General features: G+C 41.9%; 1 protein-coding gene across 2 annotated transcripts in view; it reads left to right on the forward strand.

Moving 5' to 3' along the window:
* The window catches only part of CDKL4 (cyclin dependent kinase like 4), a 59,369-nt gene extending 34,807 nt beyond the window's left edge, over positions 1-24,562 (forward strand). For both annotated transcript variants that reach the window (XM_047851187.1, XM_047851188.1), the window contains exons 6-12: positions 2,068-2,140; positions 8,414-8,504; positions 9,630-9,827; positions 11,932-12,014; positions 14,105-14,161; positions 19,254-19,388; positions 22,239-24,562. In XM_047851187.1, coding sequence (XP_047707143.1) covers positions 2,068-2,140; positions 8,414-8,504; positions 9,630-9,827; positions 11,932-12,014; positions 14,105-14,161; positions 19,254-19,388; positions 22,239-22,340 — 739 coding nt within the window. In that variant the 3' untranslated portion in view covers positions 22,341-24,562. The remainder of the gene's footprint in view (positions 1-2,067; positions 2,141-8,413; positions 8,505-9,629; positions 9,828-11,931; positions 12,015-14,104; positions 14,162-19,253; positions 19,389-22,238) is intronic.
* Positions 24,563-25,519: the final 957 nt, after the last annotated feature.

A 25,519-nucleotide genomic window follows, 5' to 3' on the forward strand; every position in this document is an offset into this window, starting at 1 on the left:
TCATCATCAAGACAGCACGGTATTGGCACCAAAACAGACACATAGACCAATGGAATAGAATAGAAACCCCAGAACTAGACCCACAAACGTATGGCCAACTCATCTTTGACAAAGCAGGAAAGAACATCCAATGGAAAAAAGACAGCCTCTTTAACAAATGGTGCTGGGAGAATTGGACAGCAACATGCAGAAGGTTGAAACTAGACCACTTTCTCACACCATTCACAAAAATAAACTCAAAATGGATAAAGGACCTAAATGTGAGACAAGAAACCATCAAAACCTTAGAGGAGAAAGCAGGAAAAGACCTCTCTGACCTCAGCCGTAGCAATCTCTTACTCGACACATCCCCAAAGGCAAGGGAATTAAAAGCAAAAGTGAATTACTGGGACCTTATGAAGATAAAAAGCTTCTGCACAGCAAAGGAAACAACCAACAAAACTAAAAGGCAACCAACGGAATGGGAAAAGATATTCGCAAATGACATATCGGACAAAGGGCTAGTATCCAAAATCTATAAAGAGCTCACCAAACTCCACACCCGAAAAACAAATAACCCAGTGAAGAAATGGGCAGAAAACATGAATAGACACTTCTCTAAAGAAGACATCCGGATGGCCAACAGGCACATGAAAAGATGTTCAGCGTCGCTCCTCATCAGGGAAATACAAATCAAAACCACACTCAGGTATCACCTCACGCCAGTCAGAGTGGCCAAAATGAGCAAATCAGGAGACTATAGATGCTGGAGAGGATGTGGAGAAACGGGAACCCTCTTGCACTGTTGGTGGGAATGCAAATTGGTGCAGCCACTCTGGAAAGCAGTGTGGAGGTTCCTCAGAAAATTAAAAATAGACCTACCCTATGACCCAGCAATAGCACTGCTAGGAATTTATCCAAGGGATACAGGAGTACTGATGCATAGGGCCACTTGTACCCCAATGTTCATAGCAGCACTCTCAACAATAGCCAAATTATGGAAAGAGCCTAAATGTCCATCAACTGATGAATGGATAAAGAAATTGTGGTTTATATACACAATGGAATATTACGTGGCAATGAGAAAAAATGAAATATGGCCTTTTGTAGCAACGTGGATGGAACTGGAGAGTGTGATGCTAAGTGAAATAAGCCATACAGAGAAAGACAGATACCATATGGTTTCACTCTTATGTGGATCCTGAGAAACTTACCAGGAACCCATGGGGGAGGGGAAGGAAAAAAAAAAAAAGAGGTTAGAGTGGGAGACAGCCAAAGCATAAGAGACTGTTAAAAACCGAGAACTGAGGGTTGATGGAGGGTGGGAGGGAGGGGAGGGTGGGTGATGGGTATTGAGGAGGGCACCTTTTGGGATGAGCACTGGGTGTTGTATGGAAACCAATTTGTCAATAAATTTCATAAAAAATAAAAAAATAAAAAAAAATAAATAAATAAATAAATAAAAAAAAAAAGTAAATGCAGGGACGCCTGGGTGGCTCAGTCCGTTAAACGTCCAACTTCAGCTCAGGTCGTGATCTCGCGGTTCGCAAGTTGGAGCCCTGCGTCAGGCTCTGTGCCGACAGCTCAGAGCCCGCTTCGGATTCTGTGTCTCCCTCTCTCTGCCCCTCCCTTGCCCTTTCCCTCTCAAAAATAAAAATAAAAAATGAAAAATAAAAACAAAAAAATGAAAAGTAAATGTAGAGAGAGACAGAGAGAGGGAAAGGAACAGAGATGCCTGAAGAAACACAGATACCTGTGCATTCCAGCAATTATTTTGGGGTAGCAAGTTTTGAGCCAACACTTCGTATTCTTTTGCTTGTCTGTAGTGTTTGGATTTTTGTGATAAGCATGTATCATTTTTGCAGAACTAAAGTTTTTAAATTACAAAAGAAAATTGTATATCTACAATGAAAATATAGTAAAGGAGTTTTCATTAACACATTAAGAAAATGTATTTCCAACACACCCTTTGCACCCTGTTTGTTGGCCATGACAAGCCCTATGCATTCCATTTCTGTTCCCAGCTCTTGGCCCTGACGCTTCAGCTTTGGAGTTTTCAATTCCTTTTTAATTTTCTTTCCCCGCCAGAGTTGCTGATGGAATGATCAAAAGTATATTATGGCAAACACTTCAAGCTCTTAATTTCTGTCACAAACATAACGTAAGTAACATTTTCTAATATATTTGTCAATTTATTCTTTTCTTCTCAATAGCTCAACGATCTATTTAAAGAGCCAAAGACAGAGGGAAAGGAAGAAAGCTACAGAATATGGGAAAAGCAAGTCATGGCTTTTTTTCCCAATTTCTGTAAGAACCAGATTACTAATTCCTTATGAATTAAAAATTTGTATAAACTTGCTGTTCCTTTTGCTATCCTGCTGATGATTCCTGTGGTCATATTTAAATTGAAGTAAGTTTGCAGGATGTGTAACTCCCCATGGTACTTGATTTGATTTTGTTTTTGTTTTGTTTTTTTAATTTTTTTTTAACGTTTATCTATTTCTGAGAGACAGAGACAGAGTGTGAGCGGGGGAGGGGCAGAGAGAGAGGGAGACACAGAATCCGAAGCAGGCTCCAGGCTCTGAGCCGTCAGCACAGAACCCAAAATGGGACTCGAACCCACAAACCGTGAGATCATGACCTGAGCTGAAGTCAGTCGCTTAATCGACTGAGCCACCCAGGCGCCCCAGTTTGATTTTGTTTTTATGTTTCTTGAGTCTTTTATTCTCTAACAGTCCCCCTTCCTCTATCCTTTTTCTAAAATGTTTTCATTATTAGTTTTTTACACCCATAGTTTTCAAACTTGAGCATGTATCAACCCCCTTGGAGGTCTTATGAAGACAGTTTGATGGTGACTTGAAATCTATTATTTCTTCTGCATATATTAATTCAAATTCTATGGAGAACAACCTACCCTCATGAACTCTGGCTACTGTAAAATACCGTCAGAAAAAGATGTGATTATTTCCTTTACTTGTCAGTGTTCATAGTGATAAGTTGTTATGTTAACAACCTCCAAGAGTGAATAATGAAGGGTTTGGGGTGGAATGCAGGCATCATTTCAAATTTATGGGTTTTAGGGGCACCTGGGTGGCTCAGTCGGTTAAGCATCCAACTTCGGCTCAGGTCATGATCTTGCCATCCATGAGTTCACGAAGACCCCATCTTGGGCTCTGTGCAGACAGCTCAGAGTCTGGAGCCTGTTTCAGATTCTGTGTCTCGCTCTCTCTCTGCCCCTCCCATGCTCACACTCTGTCTCTCTCTGTCTCTGAAAAATGAAGAAACCTTAAAAAAAAGTTTTTTAAAAACAAATTTATGGATTTTATATATTGATGTGTTTCAATCCTTTGCTTTCATCATTCTCTCTGATGTTCAAATTGTCCCATCTTGGGCCAGTGGGAGCTTCTTTAAGTTGGGTTCTGGGGACTCTTACTATAATGATAGTTTTTAAAAAATAACTCTAGACCTTTTGAGTTGGTGCCTAGACAGAGGCAGTGCCTGCACAAAGCTACAGACTACCTTATGGTCAACTTTTTTTTTTTAATTTTTAACGTTTATTTATTTTTGAGACAGAGAGAGACAGAGCATGAACGGGGGAGGGTCAGAGAGAGGGAGACACAGAATCTGAAACAGGCTCCAGGCTCTGAGCTGTCAGCACAGAGCCCAACGCAGGGCTTGAACTCACTGACCGTGAGATCATGACCTGAGCCGAAGTCGGCCGCTTAACCAACTGAGCCACCCAGGCGCCCCCGTTATGGTCAATTTAATGCCAGCAGAATGTCTATCATTGTCTAGGATTGCTGGAAAAGAATGCAAAATCATGGAAATGGATTTCAATACTTAGTGGAAGCTTCCTTTAGTTGTAAGGAAGTTAATGAAGAGTTCATTAGGATCAATCAGAAGCTTATATTTTGTATTAATAAAGTATAGAGAGGTGTGCCTGGGTGGCTCAGTCGGTTAAACGTCCAACTTCGACTCAGGTCATGATCTCACAGTCCGTGAGTTTGAGTCCCGCGTCGGGCTCTGTGGTGACAGCTCAGAGCCTGGAGCCTGCTTTGGATTCTGTGTCTCCCTCTCTCTCTGCGCCTCCCACTCTCACACTCTGTCTCTCTCTGTTTCAAAATAAATAAAAACATTAAAAATTTTTTTTAAAAAAGTATAGAGAGATAGTGTTCACAAGATACATAAGCCTGTTCTTCATGATGCAAACTGTGCTTTTAAATACTTACTAAAGATGATGCTGAATCAAAACCACATCTCTGTTGCTTCCCACCATGATATCAGAGGTATTACAGTTTACCTAAGATTCCTGTAGGAGTCTTATGGGTAATTAAAATGACTTTTAAAAAATTCTATTTATCATAAGTGTTTGTACCCCATCCTTATATAATCGGGCACTTACCTGTGTACTAGGTTATAAGCCTGAATGCAGTATCTGGATTTATCTCTGTATCTCTCTAATACCTAGCCTGGGTCTTTTTATATAAAAGGTTCTCACTCAATAAATATTTATTGAATAACTGGATGAATGAATGAATGAATCAGACAGTCAGCCAGTCAGTCAATCAACTTACCTACATGATTGTGACTTACTATTTCACAAACCCAAATATTATTATAACTCAATGCAACTGCCATCATTTCTCTGCTTGGAACAACATGTTCTATATCTTAAGCTTTAAAACCTCCAATCAATTATCTTTGACCTTTATTTTTTTTATGTTTATTTACTTATCTTGAGAGAGAGAGAGAGAGAGCACAAGTGGGGAGGGGCAGAGAGAGAGGGACAGAGAGACTCCCAAACAGGCTCAACACTGTCAGCACGGAGCCCGATGCACAGCTTGAGCCCATGAACTATGAGATCATGACCTGAGCTGGAATCAGTAGTCAGTGCTTAACCGAGTGAAGCCACCCAGGCACCCCAATGTATGACCTCTATTAAAAATGGATATTTTTTTCAGACAAACTTCCCTCCTCCAACATAGGAATTACTTTTGAACTCTGTTTATCTCATTTTTTTATGCACTGGTAAGCCTTTGTGTATCTTTTTATTTTATCACTGAAATGCATGCAAAGGAAACAAGTTAGGTCATATATAAGACCATGACTACCTTATTATCCCCAGAGTGGTGATCCTAACCCAGACAAGGAAGGTTAAAGTTATAAGGGATTGAGGCCTTGTTACTCAAAGTGTGCTTCACAGAGATCCCCTGGGAGCTCTTTAGGAATGCAGAACATCAGGCCCACCCTAGATCTACTGAATCAGAATCTGCATTTTAACAAGATCTCCAGGAGATTCATGTGCACATTAAATTTTGAGAAGCACTCGACTCGAGAAAATACCTACTCATTTTGTTCTTTCTTACCCTTTAATATTGCCAGGATAAGTTATCTAAGTGACCCATTGAGCATCATTATGAATACATGGATTTTTATATACTTGATATAATAGACAAAAAGAACTTCATCTCAAAACGACAAAACTACAGTGACTTTCAAAGATGTGTGTCTTTGGGGCTGCAACATCCATCATCATCTTGTTAATGTTAACGTTCTCATTGTCAAGAAGGAGGTCCCTTTCCTCACTGCTGTATCAGTATCTATCTCTAAAGCTCAAAGAGAACAATCTTCTCAAATAATAGTAAACTTTTTGAGAGAGAGGGAGAGAGAGAGAGAGAGAGAGAGAGAGAGAGAGAATCCCAAGCAGGCTGCACACTCATCTCAACCATGAGATCAGGACCCGAGCCCAAATCAAGAGTTGGACGCTCCACAGACTGAGCCACCCATGTGCCCCACAAACTATTATTTAGGGGCATCTGGCTGGCTCAGCCAGTGGAGCATGTAACTCTTGGATCTCAGGTCATGAGTTCAAGCCCCACATTGGGTATAGAGATTACTTAAAAAACAAAATCTTTAAAAAAAAAAAAAGAATAGAAAACCATTATTCGATCAGGTTGTATAAGAAGCAATTTGTAGAAGTTTCTGGAGATGATTCTTAACATTGGGGGTCATGGATACCTCTTCTTGTTGGCTTGTGAGCCAGTAAAAAAGAGATTATACATTAGCCACAATGACCCAACTTGAGCAACATTTTCTAAAAGCCGTATATGCAACACAAGTTACTGAAAGGACCTGCTTCTGTCACACTGACAGGCAGGTTTCTTGCTCTTTGGTGGAAAGTAACCTGATTGCAAGAGGCCTGCAGAGTTTACACTGAGGGTGGCTTTGCAGCGGGGAAGCGGATGCTGTCTGCCTAAGCATCTCCCCTTCTCCGTGCTGGACTTCTTACTGTTCCAGGGATTTTTACTTTTTTCTTCTTCAACATCCTATTCCTCTTAATAGTAGTCTCTCTTACCTGCACCTACACCAATAATTTTTCTATTTCTTTGGGACACATCAGTGCTTCGTTTTTGCCTTTGTATTTTTTGGTTGGAAAATAAATTGCTAAAAATTTCACATGGATTTGCATTAGATCCAAAAATCATATTTAAATAGGCCAAAAGTGGGGCGCCTGGGTGGCGCAGTTGGTTAAGCGTCCGACTTCAGCCAGGTCACGATCTCGCGGTCTGTGAGTTCGAGCCCCGCGTCAGGCTCTGGGCTGATGGCTCGGAGCCTGGAGCCTGTTTCCGATTCTGTGTCTCCCTCTCTCTCTGCCCCTCCCCCGTTCATGCTCTGTCTCTCTCTGTCCCAAAAATAAATAAACGTTGAAAAAAAAAATTAAAAAAAAAAAAAATAGGCCAAAAGTCAACTGTCAGTGTGAGCCCATTTGCTTGGTAATGCCACACATAGTCCAGAAGTTTTAGAATATGATACAAACTCTTTTAAGGGACATAACCTGTTCCTAGTAAATCACCAACTATTGTGAGTACGACTCAGCGTTAATTCAAGTTTCATAAACGTGTTGCTTAAAAGGTCGGACGTCAAAACTGTGTTGGTTTATATTACCGCAATGTATTTTTTTAATTAATATGCAAGGCCTTAGGACTTTAAAGAGACCTAGAAATTTCTTCTGTTAGTCATATAAATTATGAGACAATTGATAATAATTGAGACCAAATAGGAACCAGCTTCTACTACCACTGCCATTTTTGTGACCTAAACTGAATTTAGGACTCAGCTTTTTCTCTTCCCAGATAGCTATCATAGAAGCAAAGAAAAATTATTGCAAAATTGCTATTTTGGCAGGAATACATAAAGGGACTGACAGCACAGCAGAGAGGTGAGGCAAAAGGAGTGCATGATTGTGACGCTTAATCCAGAGACCCTGTCAGTGGCCATCTGCAGTCACAAGATTGTCGCGGGAATGAATTCACGGGCAAGTGCTCTGAAAAGGACAGAGCTCTGTATGAGGGCTGAGCTGTAGAAGAAGGGGGACATCATTTCTAGCTGTTTGCTTGTTTGGGAAGGAGGCACAGAAAGATAAAGTTCTGAAGAATAGGGCCCGAGTTGTGTTCTGGGCGAGAGGGTCTCCATTACATGGAACAGCCATTTCTGGAACAGCGATGAGTGAGGCTCACTCAACCCGCCTTCATCCTTACCCCAGCTTGGCCCTCGCACATCCAGCGAGGGGCACCTGCCCCATCCAAGGCCATTACAGTGAGGCAGCCAATTGTAAGGTCTCCGCCTCTAGAGGGATAGCGGGAGCCTGTCGGAGGTGACAGCGCCTCACGGTGGTGTCCCCCTCTCCCAGCGGGAACCCAGACAGTGCTGGGTGGGCATCTCTCAGGAGAGCTGCTGGTCTTTCCAGGTTAGCTCGTGCTGAGGAAGAATAAGTGGTTCTCATCCCCTGATGCCGAAGGCTTTAGTGTCTCTCCAGAAGTAGGTGACCATACATCTCAGCTTTCCCAGGACAGTTGTGGTTTGTTTCTGTTGTCCTGGCATAGTTACTAACAGAGCCCCTTTCACACGTCCCGATTCAGGCAACAAATAATATGGTCACTCTAATTACAAGCCAATTTTTAAGCGAGTTTGTTGTTGTTGTTGTTGTTGTTGTTATCATTCAGATCTTTTCCCAGTGTCTCAAATCTGCAATACTTATTCAACCTAGATTGTGATTCTTGGCTGGCAGGAGTTATCAGAGCTACATGGAGTCTAATCTCATCTAGGGCTTCACCTCTTCTGGTTTAAGTAGAGTGCAGTAAAAAGTGGCAAAAATACTTGTGTGACACCACCTTCTCCAAGAAAAAAAAAAAGTTTTCATATCTAACAATTATGATGTCAATTTCTTCACTTATATAGCAGCATTTTGACTTTTTTCTTTTGTTACGGTAAGATTTACAGGTGGAAATTTGCCCACTAACGTTCTTTTAGGAAAATGAAGGAAAAGCGTACTTGTTTGAATCTCATAGGCTGTGTTTATCATTTAAACTAATAGTTAATGTTTATGTTTTGTCGTTTTGATGGCTCAGAGAAATGATCCAGTGTTATCTTACAGTGTATTCACAGAGATGTAAAACCTGAAAATATTCTAATAACTAAGCAAGGAATAATCAAGATCTGTGACTTTGGGTTTGCACGAATTCTCAGTAAGTAGCATTTTTTTTTTAAGTTTATTTTGAGAGGCAAGGGGGGGAGAGAGAGAGAGAAAGAGAGAGAATCCCAAAGAGGATCTGTGCTGTCAGCACAGAGCCCGATGCAGGGCTCAAACTCACAAACTGTGAGTTCATGACCTGAGCCCAAATCAAGAGTCAGAGGCTTAACTGACTGAACCATCCGGGTGCCCCATAAGTAGTAATTTTTTATGGACTCATCCAATGCAGAGGATTATGAAATGATATAAGATCTTACTTTAGATACTGAATGTATGCTAAATGTGATGTTGTTATTATTCAGAGAGGAAGAGTTCACTTTTACCTTCTAGCCAGGACATGGGTTTGCACTTCAACTGTGCTCCACTCCACTAGAATTTATTGGATGTCACATGTATGCACTTTGCCTTGTAGAGAAGAGGAAAAGAACTATAAGATGTATTTCTGCTCTTCATGCACTTATAATTGAAGTAAAAGAACCAAAAGAATAATACAAAATGATTCGCAAAGAAGTACCAAAGTGAGGGTCCAGATCCTTCCCTGGAGAAGGTTCCCTGTGTGCTAGAGAGGTCGGGAAAAACTATGTAGTTGGTAAGAGTAGGAGAGTAAATGGAAAATTAAGGAGAGGATTCAGAGACAGTGCTAAGAAAAGGGAAGTCATCCCAGTTGTGGGGATGGGGGTAACCAAAGGGAAAGGGGAATAGACCATTATTTCTCCCTGAATCTAGAACTGCACCGCAGGCAAAACCTGTATTTGCAACAACTCATTGGAAGGCAGGTGTGTCCATAATCGGTATCCTGATAGGACCAGACACAAGGGGCTTCACAATGCACTAGGAAGTTGTTTTCAACCTGAAGTTGCACTACAGAAATCCTCATTCCCACCTGCCTCTCTGTGGAGGATGATATAGAGGCTCACTAGCTGAGGGACCCCCGGGAGTTGAACTTACTGACCGAGTGCACAGTGGAACTATTTACTCAATCAGTGCCTCACCGCATCAACGGTTAGGAGTGCTGTGGCCTCCGAGTTACTGAAGCTTGCCTGAACGCCTGATCTGCTCTCGGGAGTAGTTCATGTGTTACAAGAATGTGACCCACCTGATCTGATTGACGCATTTGCAGTTCCAGGAGATGCCTACACTGATTACGTCGCTACAAGATGGTACCGAGCTCCTGAACTTCTTGTGGGAGACACGCAGTATGGCTCTTCAGTAGACATATGGGCTACGGGTTGCGTTTTTGCAGAACTTCTGACAGGCCAGCCACTGTGGCCCGGAAGATCAGATGTGGACCAGCTGTATCTGATCATCAGAACACTGGGTAGGAGTTGCATCTTATGGCTTACAGAGTTGCTAAATTGTTGTAGCCATGGTACATTCCTGTAATGCGCAGCAAGAGCTTTCTTGCCTCTCCAAAGTGCTGCTCAGGATGCTTGTTCTGGGTTGTAGCCAAAGCCCAACCATTTTCTCAATGTGGAGCCATAACTCCTCGCACTGAGGAGTTTTCAGATTCCTTTCCAAGTCAAGCCAATTAGCCATGGAATAAACCACACACTTAATTTCCACATCAGGCTAAGATAGGGGATATGAGTCATCCGCATAGAGCTTACTCTAAGAGAGGTTTGATCAAATGTGATTTCTGCCCACTGTAAAAGAGGAGTCTTCCCCCTTTACTGTAGAGCAGGGGTCAGCAGACTTTTCCGTAAAGGGCCTGATGGTAAATATTTTAGGTTTTGTAGGCTCTACAGTCTCTGTTGCGACTCCTTGACTCTGCTCCTTTGTATATAGCACTTAAGAATTTATGGATCACTGGGGCGCCTGGGTGGCTCAGTTAAGCATCTGACTCTTGATTTCAGCACAGGTCATGATCTAACAGTTCATGAGATCGAGACCCTCATCGGGCTCTGTGCTGACAGCACGGAGCCTGCTTGGGATTCTCTCTCTCCTTCTCTCTCTCTCTGCCCCTCCCCCATTCTCTCCCTCTCAAAATAAATAAATAAACATTAAAAAACAAGAATTTACGAATTACTTTCAAACACATCATCTTTACCAGTCTTAAGAACAACCCATGATGGGGCGCCTGGGTGGCTCAGTCGGTTAAGCGGCTGACTTCGGCTCAGGTCGTGATCTCGCGGTTTGTGGGTTCGAGCCCCGCGTCGGGCTCTGTACTGACCACTCAGAGCCTGGAGCCTGTTTCAGATTCTGTGTCTCCCTCTCTCTATAACCCTCCCCCGTTCATGCTCTGTCTCTCTCTGTCTCAAAAATAAATAAACATTAAAAAAAAAATTAAAGAACAACCCATGAAGGACATTGTAACATTTTTAATCTTGCCTATGTTACACATGCGGAAACTGAGGCTCGGGGAGCTTCCGCGATTGGCCCCGAAGGCATACAACAGCTAAGTACACAATAGGAATGCGACTCAAGGGGCCTCTTTCACAAGCTTCCACGTGTGTCAGCATCCGTGGCAGGTGGAAGAGGACATCAGCCAGAAGGGGGGCTGTGGCTTTTCACACCAGCAGCATGGACGCAAGGAAAGCGGTACACGCACACACAAGATGGGCATTTCCGTGTTCCTTTGCCGCAGGCTCTCCTGGCAGTCTGGCTGCTGGGCGATGGGACCACTACTGTTTGGTCTGATGCACGTCCCTGTTCCAACACATCTGTCTGGAGAATTCTACAGCATGAAAACTGTGGGGGAGAATGTCACCGTAGGCCACACCTTAGGTGTGTATATACCTTAGGTATATATTGTCTGACTGATTTCCTGAAAGGCGTGTGGAAATTTACCTGATGCAATCATTAGACAGACTTGAGTTCGAATCCTGGGTCTTTTAATGACCATGTGACTTTAGACAGGTTATTAAACTTCTACTTTTTGTAAGTTTATTTATTTATTTTGAGAGAGAGAGAGAGTGCATGCACACAAGTGGGAGAGGGGCAGAGAGAGAGAGGGTAAGAGAGAATCCCAAGCAGGCTCCATGCTGTCAGCAAAGAGCCCCACGTGGAGCTCGATCCCACAAACTGTGAGATCATAACCTGAGCCGAAACCAAGAGTCAGACGCTTCACCGACTGAGCCACCCAGGTGCCCCAGGGTTACTAAACTTCTGAGCCTCGTTTAACTCACTGGTGCAGTGGAGGTGAAAAATAGCAACCACTGTAGATTGTGATGAGATCACGTGTGTAGAGCCCTCAGCATGGGTTTCTTACCTCCTCTCTTGGTGGGAGATGAAGGGCAAAGAGAGGTGCACGGAGAACTGACCTCCCCTGAGAAGGCAGGAGTTTGCAGCAGTTCAGACCTCCCCAACCTGAAAGGAAGGATCAGGCTCAGCATTTCTGGTACATCTGGACTTCAGAAGTTAACCATTTAAATACTTTTATTTTTATTAAATTTATCATGAGTTACATGATTTGTATTTTACAGGAAAACTAATCCCAAGACATCAATCTATCTTCAAAAGTAACCAGTTTTTCCATGGCATCAGTATTCCTGAACCGGGAGACATGGTAAACTTGCTCAATTTTGGATATTTTATTATTTGTGTTGCAGCCTTCTCTAAAGGGGGATTTTTAAAAATATGTATACTTTTGGCTCCTGTTTTCCTTCTAGAACACACTGACACGGATCAAAGAAGTTCTGTAAAGCTACACATATTAACCAAGAGAATGCTTTAAAAGCCTACTTGCCCTAAATTAAACTTACAGTTAATCTGAAGTGAGAGTATATTTAATTCCTTACATAAACACCTTGATCCTTTCTTTTAATGTTTATTTATTTTTGACACAGAGAAAGAGAGAGACAGGACGTGAGTGGAGGAGGAGTAGAGAGAAAGAGAGGGAGACACAGAACCCTAAGCAGGCTCCAGGCTCTGAGCTGCCAGCACAGAACCCGATATGGGGCTCGAACTCACGGACCGTGAGGTCATGACCCAAGCCGAAGTCGGAAGCTTAACCAACTGAGCCACCCAGGCGCCCCATCACCTTGATCCTTTTAGTCAAAACACTCAGTTCCTTTCTGTTAAACAGTACTTACCTACCGTTAGGTACTTACTGTCATCTTCTTTATTTTGAAAACACGCAGCCTCTATTTTTTCAGCTTGTAAAACAAAGCCCAAATCAATAAAAGCCATTTCTCCACAGCGGATATTTTCACGTGGAAAGTCCTTCTACAAAGTGATCCTCATTGTATCCAAATCAAAACTCCGAACCGCATTGATCACTGCTAGGCTCTTGCTGTGGTCTCTGCCTTTCTCTGGGAATGTGTCAATGACTTGACCCTCTTATTCTCTATAGACATTGATTTCCTACCTGTGTTACCTGAGTGTGGCCTATGGTTTTTAAAGCTCCATGTGGTTTAAATTCTGCCCATAGGATGAAAGGGCAAGAGGTGTGTGCCCACATTCAGGCTGTGTTGGTACAAGACGGATGCAGGGGTGGGGTGATCTGGAAAGCCACTTCATGATTTATGGCACATGTGACAATCTGAGGTTTGAATGGTCCCAACTCTCTCTCTAGCCACCCTTTCATTTTAGATTTGGTATTTCATATAATACTTTGAGATATAGATATAGATACAGTTATAGATATAGACGCATACATACATACTAGATTTCTTTTTTATATTTGTTAAAGCTTTTAAGAAATACAGCAAAAGGTTAAAATTGAATTAACAAGGCTAGAGGTTGAATTACAGAGGAATACTTACATAATGTATTTAATTTTAAAGAATGAAATACACATTCACAAGTACACGCTGCCTCGTTAAAGGGCACTATGACCGTTTATCTTTGAAGCTTACCCTTCCCCAGGTGCTCCTCCCTCAATCCCATCCTCTTCCCTCCCTACTATCCTGAATTTTGTGTTTAGCATTCTGTTGCTTTTTTTTTAAGTTTTTTAAAATGTGTTTAAAATTTATTTTTAAATTTTTTTTATTTTTTTAAACATTTAAAAAAATGTTTAAACTTTATTTTTTAAATAAATATAAAAAAGTTTTTATTTTGAGGGAGAGACGGAGGGAGTGTGCTCACAAGTAAGGGAGGGGCAAAGAGAGAGGAGAGGGAGAGAATCCCAAGCAGGATCCATGCGTGGAGTCTGAGGCAGGGCTCTATCTCACCACCGTGAGATCATGACCTGAGCCAAAATCAAGAATCAGACACTTAACCAACTGAGCCACCCAGCGTCCCTCATTCTCTCACTCTCCGTAGTTCTCACACATGTAACTCAACATATTTGCATTAATGCACAAAGGGTCCCTGTAACAGATCTGGCACAGATCAGATATTAAAGTACTGTTGTAGAAAAAATAAAACAAAACAAAATACTGTTGTAGGATTTCAGGGACATTTGAAGGTCACATTTACAAAGCATCAATTGCAAGACATTGTGAAATTAAGAAAATAATTCCAACTTTTGTTTTTTAAACCTTTACACTACAGTGTAAAATTATATAAAAACAGGACTTTTTAAAAATCCTTAAAAGGAACCATCTAACCTACGGGGGAAAGTCTTTCACCAAAGTGTTCTTATTGCTAATGTTTTCAAAACTAAATATAACTTTGTTGTTGTGTAACATTGAAATTCTTTATTTTGTTTTCTAGGAAACTCTTGAAGAAAAGTTTTCAGAAGCTCATCCCATGTCTTTGAATTTCATGAAGGTACTTAAGAATCAAGTATAACCATTATTGACTATTAATTGTAATAATTGAAGCTGGTAATTCTGGGAGGGGTTGATGGTAGGGCAAATAATGCCAAGGTAGGATGTAGTCATTGAAAATAATAAGGAACTGTAAAATAATTACAGTTAAAGGAACATCAGTAGTTGAAGCTGTAATCTTTCTAATATGTCCATTAAAACTAGTTGAAGACAAAAGAGTATAATTAGTGTTTGCTGTGATGAACACTATTACTTCTTTTGCATTTATTAGGAAATTTACTATTAAGTCAGTATATTCAGACTATAGAAATTTATGAGGATGAATGTACTCCTTAAATTTGAAGGTCTAGAATTGTACTGTCCAAGGTAGTAGTCACCAGCTACATATTACTACTGAGCACTTGTAATATGGCTAATTAGAATGAAGATGTACTAGATTTCTATGAAAATAACTCTAAAATAATATTAAATATTTCATTAAGAATCTTTAGGAGATTAATTACATGTTGAACTGATAATGTTTTGGATACACTGGGTTAAATACAATTTAAGATCATTTAAAAAAATTAGTAAACCAGGAAAACACAGAAGACATGCAGACACCAGATATAGCCCCTACACTATGCCCAAAAGAAATAGTCAAAGGATGAATTCTAATAAAAAGCAGAAGAAATTCACCTATTACTAGTCTGCCATTCATGCTTGACCAACGGATCCGATGCTAGAAGGTGTGACTCTTATATCCACCATGGATTCTAAAAGCTCTTAGTGGGATACAGATGGAGATATCAGTAAGGATATCTATCTTTAACAACCAATTAAATTCTATCTATAGCCATGGCTTCAATACTATTCATCAGAATGACTACTCATCAGAATGAGCTTTTTAAAAATATACATTCCAGTATCTAACCTCAGATCTACCAAAGTAGAATCTCTATGAATAGGGCCTTGGAATTTGTATCTTTAAACATCCCCGTAGGTGATTATGATTTACAGCCTAGCTTGGAAATCATCTGATCTAGAAGGTAGAACCATCTGAATGACCTAGCGTCCATTTTGTAGACTAGCCATTGTGCTAGTGTTGGTCGCTGCCAAGGTGCTATCCAGGGTGCTGGATGCCTCTGGTCTGAGTCCTCCTGAGAGCCTGACGCCTCAGACTTGCCTTTACCACTGCTTCACTGGCCCCTCCGCTGCCTTCTGTCTGCCTCACTGCTCTGACCTGCCTTAACTCAGCACTCCGCAGGCGCTGCCCTAGAAGTCCAGTTCCCCAACCTTGTTCTGGACAGGTTGTTCTGACCTACCTGCAATTTAATAAAACCTCCTGCAGGGAGGGTGTCTGTCAAGCATTGTAATCCCAACCCATTCTGAGGTGCAGGCCAAGCCTTGTTCTGGTTACTCCTCTAAATAACCAGAGAGAAAACTTAAGTTGCCCTGCAACTCCAGGGCAGAAAAACTCCCAAGGTATAGGACAGATCCCTGTCCTCAGCTCCAAAGGTGAAGTACTCTGTTGCCCTGCCCAAGATTCTGGATGAAGCTGGTTTTGCCACTGAGCCATTTGATTTATACCTGTAATGTCTGACCTGAGATCCAAGGATTCTCTAAGTGCATCAAGGATTGTGCTGTTCTGTGGGTCACACCCTATCTCCTAGACACCTGCCCCAGGTTAGATGAAGGAAGGCTTTCTTTCACTAATTGCAATTGAGACATCTTTAACAACAAATAAATACCAGCTGCCATAACAAGTCATTATCCCATGGAACGAGGCCATCATCTATGCAGGCGGCTGCTCAGATGGATGAAGTGCCAGCCAATGACTTTGCCAAAGTCAGTGGTGGCCTGCAGTGGCCAATCTATGGCAGAGTTCTTGTGGTCTCTTCATTATGAGACACAATAGACACTGGATTATTTATTTCCCGGTTGCTTTCATAGGCATAACATCCTGTCACTCTATCAGTTTAATCTGGTCAAAGAAGTCTGTTGACTCTTGGAAATATTTTTAAGGGTTTTCTGTGAAATTTGAAGTTTCGAGAAAAGGATCCTGACATGTACTTTGCAGTTCCAATTTCTCGTCCCTCCTCTTTAAAACCTTTCCCAGGTTGGGAACACTCTGATCAGGGAACACCTCTGAGAATTCATCAGCCTCTTGGTGCGTAGAAAGTCATTAACCCAGGCAGTCAACAACTCAGAAGCCTCAACTCCACCCAGTTCATCGCACGGCTCCTAAAACTAACAAAACAGGACATCATTCTAGCCCAGGCCCCATGGAACAGCTCAGCATTAACAGCCTCATCTTAGAATCTAAAAATATTCTTTATTAAAAAAAATTTTTTTACATTTATTTATTTTTGAGAGACAGAGAGAGACAGAGCACAAGTGGGAGAGGGGCAGAGAGAGAAGGAGACATGGAATCCGAAGCAGGCTCCAGGCTCTGAGCTGTCAGTACAGAGCCCGACACGGGGCTCGAACCCACAAACTGTGAGATCATGACCTGAGCTGAAGTCGAACGCTCAACCGACTGAGCCACCCAGGCGCCCCTCTAAAAATATTCTTTATAGTAAAAACCCATAGGTATTTAGTAGACTAGATTTCAACAGATTGAAAGCCCACTAAAGAAAATGAATGAATTCAACGTATGATTGGAAGTAAAACTGATAGGACTCAGTTATGATTCAGATCTGGGCAGTAAATAGAGTAGAGGGCAGCGAATGTAAGCTATGTGTACCAGTTTCCTAGGACTGCTGTAGCCAAGTACCACAAGCTGGGTGGCCGCAAGCAGCAGAAATTTATTCTTACTCTTCTGGAGACTAGAAGTCTCAAACCAAGATGTTAACAGGGCCATGCTCTTTCTGAAACTTTCAGGGTGGATCGTTCCTGGCCTCTACCGGCTTCTGGTAGCCCCAGACATTCTTGAGCTTGTGACAGCAGAACTCCGGTCTTGGCCCCTGTCTTCTGGTGCTCTCTCTATGTCTGTCTTTGCGCTGTCTTGCCTCTTACAAGAACACCATTCCATTGGAGTAGGGCCCACCCTATTCCATTATGGCCTTGTCTTAACTATTTACATTTGCAAAGACCCTATTTCCAAATAAGGGCACACAGTGAGACACTGGGGGGTTAGGACTTCAACACAGTTGGGGGGAACACAGTTCAACCCATAACAGTGCCCCTGAGATAAATCAGAAATGTTAAGTAGGCCATTGCATATGTGGGTCTGGAGTTCAAAGGAGAGGTCTGGACCAGAACTAAACACATGGAAGTCTCTGGTAAACCTTAATAATTGAAGCCACTTAACATCAGCTAGAAACAGGTAAGGAGACAGGGGAGCATTAAGGAATCCCATCCACCCATTGCAGAGTAGAAGGTAAGTAAACACAGGTTGGTTTGAACAGTGGTGGTCGTGAGGTAGGAGGAAGGAAAGGGAGGCATCGGAGAAGCCAAAGGGAGTTTCAAGGAGGAGGATATGGTCAGTAGTGTCTAACACCATGGAGATGAGAACACAAGCTACCTATTGGACTTAAGCATATACAAGTGTAGATAGAGATCATAGATGTGAATAACAAGAACCACTTAAGTGGAATGGTGGAGGCAAATGCCAGAAGGAAGTGATAAAGAAATAGAGACTCCCACAGTTTACATTCAAAGTTGTCCTTCTGTGCTGGTTATAGTCCTGACAGCGTTAGGGTTTGAGGAGACAGATTCCCAGTAGTAGCTAGACTTAATTATGGCATGGATGATTAACTTGGGGGTGGGATGGGGGGAGGGGGTCTGCTTGGAGCAAGTAGTGGCCCCTGCAAGTAGGGACAGGAGAATCGAATTATGCCAAGTAAGGTTGTTTCTTAAAACCAGGTCCAGGGGCGCCTGGGTGGCGCAGTCGGTTAAGCGTCCGACTTCAGCCAGGTCACGATCTCGCGGTCCGGGAGTTCGAGCCCCGCGTCAGGCTCTGGGCTGATGGCTCAGAGCCTGGAGCCTGTTTCCGATTCTGTGTCTCCCTCTCTCTCTGCCCCTCCCCCGTTCATTCTCTGTCTCTCTCTGTCCCAAAAATAAATAAACGTTGAAAAAAAAAATTAAAAAAAAAAAAAAAAACCAGGTCCAATCAGGCGGCTCTGAAGGGCAATTGAGACTGTAGGGGTAGTGGCATTTGCAGGGATCTCAGAGACCTGAGGTCAGCTGGGGTTAGGAAGGAACAGACACCACAGAGCAGCCCAAGCTGGGGTAGCCTCAGTCAATGCAATTATGCCTCAAAACTAAGTCCGTTGTGTTGATAAATTTTACTTCTCTAGTATGGTCACAAGGCAAGAAATTTCAGGTCTCCTGTGCCCCGGTGATCTGAGGCTGCTCTAGTTCTGTATAGATCATAATCTGTCTTTCTTCATGGGAAAGGTCCCATTCTCTGAGTACTCAAAGAGTGTCACGGCTTTTTGAAGAAAATCTTTGTGTCAGGATTCTACTAACCCCACGGCTGCCAGAGTCCTCCCCACTCTTGAAGGCAAAGCGAGAGGCTTCTAGTAGCCTCTCGTATAAAGGGTGATGGTGCTACATTTTCCTTTTTGCCTCTAGTTATTCCTATATGAATATATATACCTATTATCCAGATTTTAGGTTTGTTTCATTACTAAGACTAATACTTCAGCTGTCCCCCTAAACCAATGGCTCTCAAACTTGAGCAGGTATCAGGGCTTCTCAAATGCAGATGGTTAGACCCCACCCCCAGTGCTTTTGATTCAGCAGGAACTACATTTACAAGTTCCCATGTAACACTGACGCTGCTGGTCCCGGGATCATACTCGGAATCACACATGAAGTGTCTCACAAACTATTTGCTTTGACGAGTGATGAAGAGCTGTCATTGGTAGAAACACCTGATCTACCTGTCGCCCCCTTCTAGAGACACCAGATGTTCATTTCTACCCTCAAAAGACTTTGGAATGACAAAAGAAAAGCAATTCTAGTTATTAACAAGTTTCGAGTACTTGATGGTACACAAACTTGAAGATTTTGTAAACTCCTCTTTGCTCTTAACAAGTTATTCAGTTTGGGGGCACAGTAAGAAAATAGCAACAAAATTCTAATGCCTTTTTTCTTTTCTTCCAAAGGAGTGTCTGAAGATGAATCCTGATGACAGATTAACCTGTGCCCAACTCCTGGAGAGCCCCTACTTTGATTCTTTTCGAGACGACCAAATTAAAAGAAAAGCGCGCAATGAAGGAAGGAACAGAAGACGTCAGCAGGTACCTCTGTTCAAAAGTTAAAATGCTATAAAAATGATTCTTTTTTTCCTTTTCTACCTTTCAAAGTGAGACCAGGTGGACACCAAGACCTTTATTTGCACTGGTTTAGTTGTATTTGTTTATCTTAGTACGTTTCAGTGATTGGCATAATAAAACCATAAAACTACGAAAATACCCAGATCATTGCAGAATCTTATTCCAAATACACTTGAATCAACTTTTAGCTACACTGATTATATAGCTCACCTATTGGATAGCTCACCTGCCAGATCGTGTACCCGAAATACAACAACTTCGTACAATAAAACCCAGATTACAGCAGGACTGAATGTCAACATCGCAGAGGAATCTGGAACCTTCTGTAGCCTCCAGACACACCATAGAGGAAACTTGACTCTTCCTGTGTTTTTACCAATGGCAGGCAGCAAAGTCTGCCTTCCCTAGGCTTTCCTCAAAATCAAGGAAGAGCTCTGACAGATACTAAGAGAAGAAATGCAAACACCTGGGAACCAAATTTTACCCCAAAATGTGCCGATATTGTAAGATAACACGAGGAACGTGACAGTGACTCTGCAGCTTATTAGGGGACTACCTTTCACCTGGTTCCAGAAAAACCTTGAAGCTAAAACATAAACCCCACAGAAGTAAGTTTGTTTTGGTTTGGGGTTTACTTTTTATCTTGTGTCCCCAGCACCTAAAACGATGTCTGACCCACACATAGTACTTGGTAAATATTATCCAAAATAAATAGATAAGTAAATAGATGAACACTGCTTATTCATAAGTGAGGATGTAATTCTCAATTGATCAGACCGACAATCATCCCATTCTGTGTTTACTTAATCTTCAGCCTTTGATCTACTTATTGGTCACTGATCTTCTCCTTAGCATGTCTACCGTAAAGGGAGAAAGCAGGTTTTGTTGTTTTCAGCCTTTGGCTCATGCAAATTGAAGTTTGTTGAGAGAGAAAAACCAAGCCAATCAGTAAGATGACACGTTAAGATGATTTCCCAGTTTTTACCACACAGACCGTTTTACCTTCTACTGTTTAAGTTATGTGTTTGCAAGTCAAGCCCAGCACACTTTACTTAACCAAAAGAGTAGGGTTTGCTCAAATATGTCTGAGGCGGCAGTCTGAAATACAGGGTGAACTGTGTGTAAAAACACTGTCACCTTACAAACAGCTCACCAGATTCCCCACACTTAACCCGGGAGGGTGAACAGCAACACCGCTCCATCCCGCCCCTGGGTTCCTGATTCGAGTTCTACCAGCCTCAAGGGAGTAGGGATGCTGGCCTCCTAAGTCTCCAGGTCATAGTGTTTTCCATTCCTTAATACCCTGTAGCCTGACTGATACAGCTCAGGGACTTTATTTCTCAAAAAAAAGAAGCACGAAGAACAGCACATACAGAAGTTACTTCACGTTCTCTGTGTTTAGTCAACTGCATCCTGTCCCCTTTATGAGAAAGCCTTTCTAGAGCACCCACTATTAAGACCAAGCCTAAACATCTTCCACCACCAGGTAAAGTCTCTGGAGGGCAAGGCCAAGAGAAAGACAGGGATGTCTTTCTTTCTTTTGTCCTTTTTTTTTTTTTAATGTTTATTTATTTTGAGAGAGAGACAGAGAGCATGAACAGAGGAGGGACACAGAGAGGCACAGAATCCGAAGCAGGCTCCAGGCTCCCAGCGGTCTGCACAGAGCCCGACTGGGGGCTCGAACTCACAAACTGTGAGATCGTGACCTGAGCCAAAGTCGGAGGCTTAACCGACTGAGCCACAGAGGTGCCCCAACAGGAATGTCTTTCAGGTCCCGGTTTTCTTTCTGATATGCACCTCTTGCCTAAACATTTTACCATATCAGAAAATAAACTAAAAATTCAAGAAAATCTTTTCATTCAGTGTGGTTTCATTTTGTGAGTTCAAATTCCTATCTGGATATCATCTAGATCTCTGATGAGTGACCAGCAATTTCCTTAAAGACTAAATTTTGTTTAAAATGTATAGTATGGGGCACCTGGGTGGCTCAGTTGGTTAAGCGTCTGACTTCGGCTCGGGTCATGATATCGCTGTTTGTGAGTTCGAGCCCCACATCAGGCTCCGTGCTGACAGCTCAGAGCCTGGAGCTGCTTTGGATTCTGGGTGTCCTTCTTTCTCTGCCCCTCCCCTGCTCACTCTCTGTCTCTGTCTCTGTCTCTCTCTCTCAAAAAATAAATAAACATTAGACATTTTTTAAATTTTTTTTTTTCAACGTTTATTTATTTTTGGGACAGAGAGAGAGAAGCATGAACGGGGGAGGGGCAGAGAGAGAGGGAGACACAGAATCGGAAACAGGCTCCAGGCTCCGAGCCATCAGCCCAGAGCCTGACGCGGGGCTCGAACTCACGGACCGCGAGATCGTGACCTGGCTGAAGTCGGACGCTTAACCGACTGCGCCACCCAGGCGCCCCAAGACATTTTTTAAATGTATAGTAAAGAGGTTTTAAATCTTTACTGTTTTGCCAGTATCCTAAAATTAAAATTTTGAGATAGGTAGAATGTAGACTCTTGGAATTATTGTCTAACAGCTGGTGGGCATCTAGCTTTTAAACACTGCCTGGATACTCAAAAATGAACATCCTGAAATAAATCAACTACATCCATGAGAATCGTAGAATAAGTAATGGAACCTAATTTCCCAGTATCAGAATATCACAATTCTTGGAAAGGTAACGCTATTGGATTTTAAAATTGATGTCTTTTGACATCTTTGTACCGTGTGTATTCTTTTTGTTTTACCATCTTTAAATCAAACTGTACAAATAGGAATTCTTTTCAATTTACTTTCTTATTTTTGTCTTGTTCTGCTATTAGAATCAACTGTTGCCTCTCATACCAGGAAGCCACATCTCCCCCACACCTGATGGAAGAAAACAAGTCCTCCAGTTAAAATTTGATCATCTTCCAAACATTTAGGAAAATGTTCTTTCAAGTGGAAAGTGATTTAATATGTACACATTTCCGTACAAGAGAGATAGGAATTCTTAGTGTTTCAAATGCAAATGAGCCATATGAAAATTAAGATGCCTTCTAGAATTGTTTTGCTCTGATCATTACTGATTCCTCTGCCCGTGCTTTTTACACGCCAACTTTATCTTCTAGAACATTTTCTTTAAATGTTATGGAGTCTGAAACTGCACATATGGAGGAGACATTTTCCATTTCATCAGAGCAGCCCCTCCTGAGGCAATTTATGTTGAGAATTTGTGGGCTTGTACTTTGATTCTTGAAAGAGATTTACATATATCGTTTTGGTTTACCTGACCACATAATGTCTTAGAGCATTATCCAAATAGCTTGCCTAGCTGTTGTTTGTGCAGGGAATGATATCATGTTTCTTTTCTTTTCTTTTTTTTTCTTTCAATTTCAAAAACTAACTTTAATGAGGTATGTTTTACATATAATAAACGTACTTATTTTAAGTGCAGAACTTTTCCCTGGATTTCAGCAAATGTATACACATGCACGGCCTGACCAAAGGAAGATATAAAACACGGTCATCAAGCTTAAAATGTTCTCCACAGCCTTTTGTAGTAAATCTTCCCAAGATCACTGGCCCCAGACAGCCATGGAAAAACTAGTGATTAGTTTTTCCTATTTGGGGATTTGAAATCAAGGGAATCATAGAACCTATATTCTTTTGCACCTGACAACTTGTGCTCAGCATGATGCTTCTGAGAAAGGAATGACATTATGTTTCTGCATTTAATCACTCTTGTTGTAACCAGGACTTTTGAGTAATGCTGGATTTTATGTTGGTGCAGAAAGGGAGCCTGAAATGTCATGTAGTCTATCCCTTGTTTCCAGGGCAGATTCCAGAGCTACAAGGAATTATCATGCTCATCACATAATGCTGTCCTTTGGTACATTATGGTTTCTTACTCTTTTCTCCTGGCTCAGTCATCTCAGTACCTAGACCTATCCTGTGGGTGTGTTTCCTAAATAGTTCACTGTCGATACTTTTCCAAACATTTGCATCCAAAGCCTCTGTGAATTTGTGCAGCCCTAAACTTGTGTATCATGCCAGATCAGGTTTGTAAATGCTTCCGACAGCAGAAAGATTATCTTTTCAGTTAACTTCATTTTGTGTCTGCTACCAAAAAAGAGAAGCAAACAACAAGATACCTCCTTAGGCAAGCCCAATTTACACTGGGATATTTTCCCAAGTGAACTTGACAGATATTCCTACATACATACATATATAAATGTATACACACATATATATACTTATATATATATACATATATATGTACATGTATGTATACACACATAACACATATATATTTATAAGTTTTGAGACATCATGGTAGATGCCTTTTATCCTAGACGTCTAAGAACAATGCCGTCTGTGTAACGGACTTTTAGTTTGCTAACAAGGAACTCATGTAAAATAATAGCATGGGGTTGTCTATCACTGTCTGGCATAAAGGCACAAAATAGTCAATAAATTATGAAGGTTATTAGCTCTTTTCTGCTCCTGGGTCTGGAATGCTGACCTGAACGTTGTCAAATTGTGCAAATACACATGATTCCAGAAATGCCTTGTATCAGGAACCAAAATATCGAGCATAAATTGTTTTTAGGAAAACACACTAACATCTGATGTTCATCCTCTAAAAGTTTATTGCATTTATAAACATGGCTATGTAAACTTCTAGAGAAGCCTGTTGAGTTACTTGGGAGCATCTCTTTACTTGGGAATTATGGCATCTCAACAATGGTTTCTTGCTCACCGGAAGAACATTTTAAGTGGACTTATTTGGCCATTTAACATGCTTAGTGTGAATATAAGCTGCTACGGTCTTCTTATTGTCATCTTATCATTAAGAAGGCACCTCTTCACATTTGTAAGTTTCTTGCATTTTTAATTAGATGATGATACCACAGGCACAAGGAATTTGAGAAATAAAAGATAGAAGGCATCTTCGATGAAAGATTTCTTTTTATTTTCATAGTGTTTTTATCATGTAAGCTTTCTTACTGCCAAGCCACTCATGCTGCTCCAGCTCTCCTAAATATCTAGATTCTATCTCACACACACACACATGCACAGAGAAGTTCAGAATACACACAACTCCAATACCCATTTTGCTTATAATCATGCTTCAGACAACAGTGGAGAGTTTGGTAAGGGTTGATAGGGTGACTGCTTTTCTTATTTTTGCTTACATTTAAGAATTAACAAAACTGGCATCTCTCTCTCTCAGTTTTTTTCCTTAGACAAATCCATCATCTAGAGAGCACTGGGGAGGGGAGGGGAGAGGAGAGGAGAGGAGGAAGCACCCAATGCTTGGGAAAATGTTCTTTCACCACCAGGGAAAACACTCTTTTGACGACTTTTGCACCCCACACTTTCCCTGGGCGTCCCAGGGCCACGTAGCCCTGTCGCCGGCTCAGTCACGCAGGCACACGGACCTCAACCTGCAAGTCTTTCTGTCTCAAGGCCGGTTTCTCAGCCCTTGCATTTCTCAGCCACACGTAAGACAGTGACACCTGAGGGTCTCGTGCTCAAATTAAGTAGTGGGTTTTGTATAACTTAATCAGGCTCTTCACAGAGGCCCACACAACTCTGTAACCAGGCGTTTTCTTTCCATCCATGTCCAGTTTCTGGCTTACCTGCCGCTTCTGTCACCGTGGCACTGGTCAGGCTTTTTAATTTACGGATATAGCTCTTTCCTGGTGCCATCCAGGTACCGCGGGGTCGTGGTGAGTGATGCCGCCCGAGTACTCTCCTTTCCTCCACCTCGGCATGACCTGTTCACACCCTGGGTTTCCTCCACTTTGTACCTGAGAATCTCCAAGCAGCCAAGCAGCTCTTTTGTATTGTGTTTTGTTTTGTTTTGTTTTGTTTTGCCTTGTTCCATTTTGTTTGAAGAGCACTTTACAGAGAACTAAAAATGCAGACTGTACTCCTTTGTGCTCTTGCTTCTTCTTCAGGGAAGAAAGAAATACACCATAGAAAAGGACACCTCATAGACCTTTATCAGCCCTGTAAGGCTACCTTTGGTCTCCATTTCAGTCCTGGTGATATCTGAATGCACTTGTTCCAACTTGCCCCAACCACAAAGCCCTTTTTTGGGGGGGAGGGGGGGGGA

The sequence above is a fragment of the Prionailurus viverrinus genome, chromosome A3 (genome assembly GCF_022837055.1).
Source record: "Prionailurus viverrinus isolate Anna chromosome A3, UM_Priviv_1.0, whole genome shotgun sequence".
NCBI lineage: Eukaryota > Metazoa > Chordata > Mammalia > Carnivora > Felidae > Prionailurus > Prionailurus viverrinus.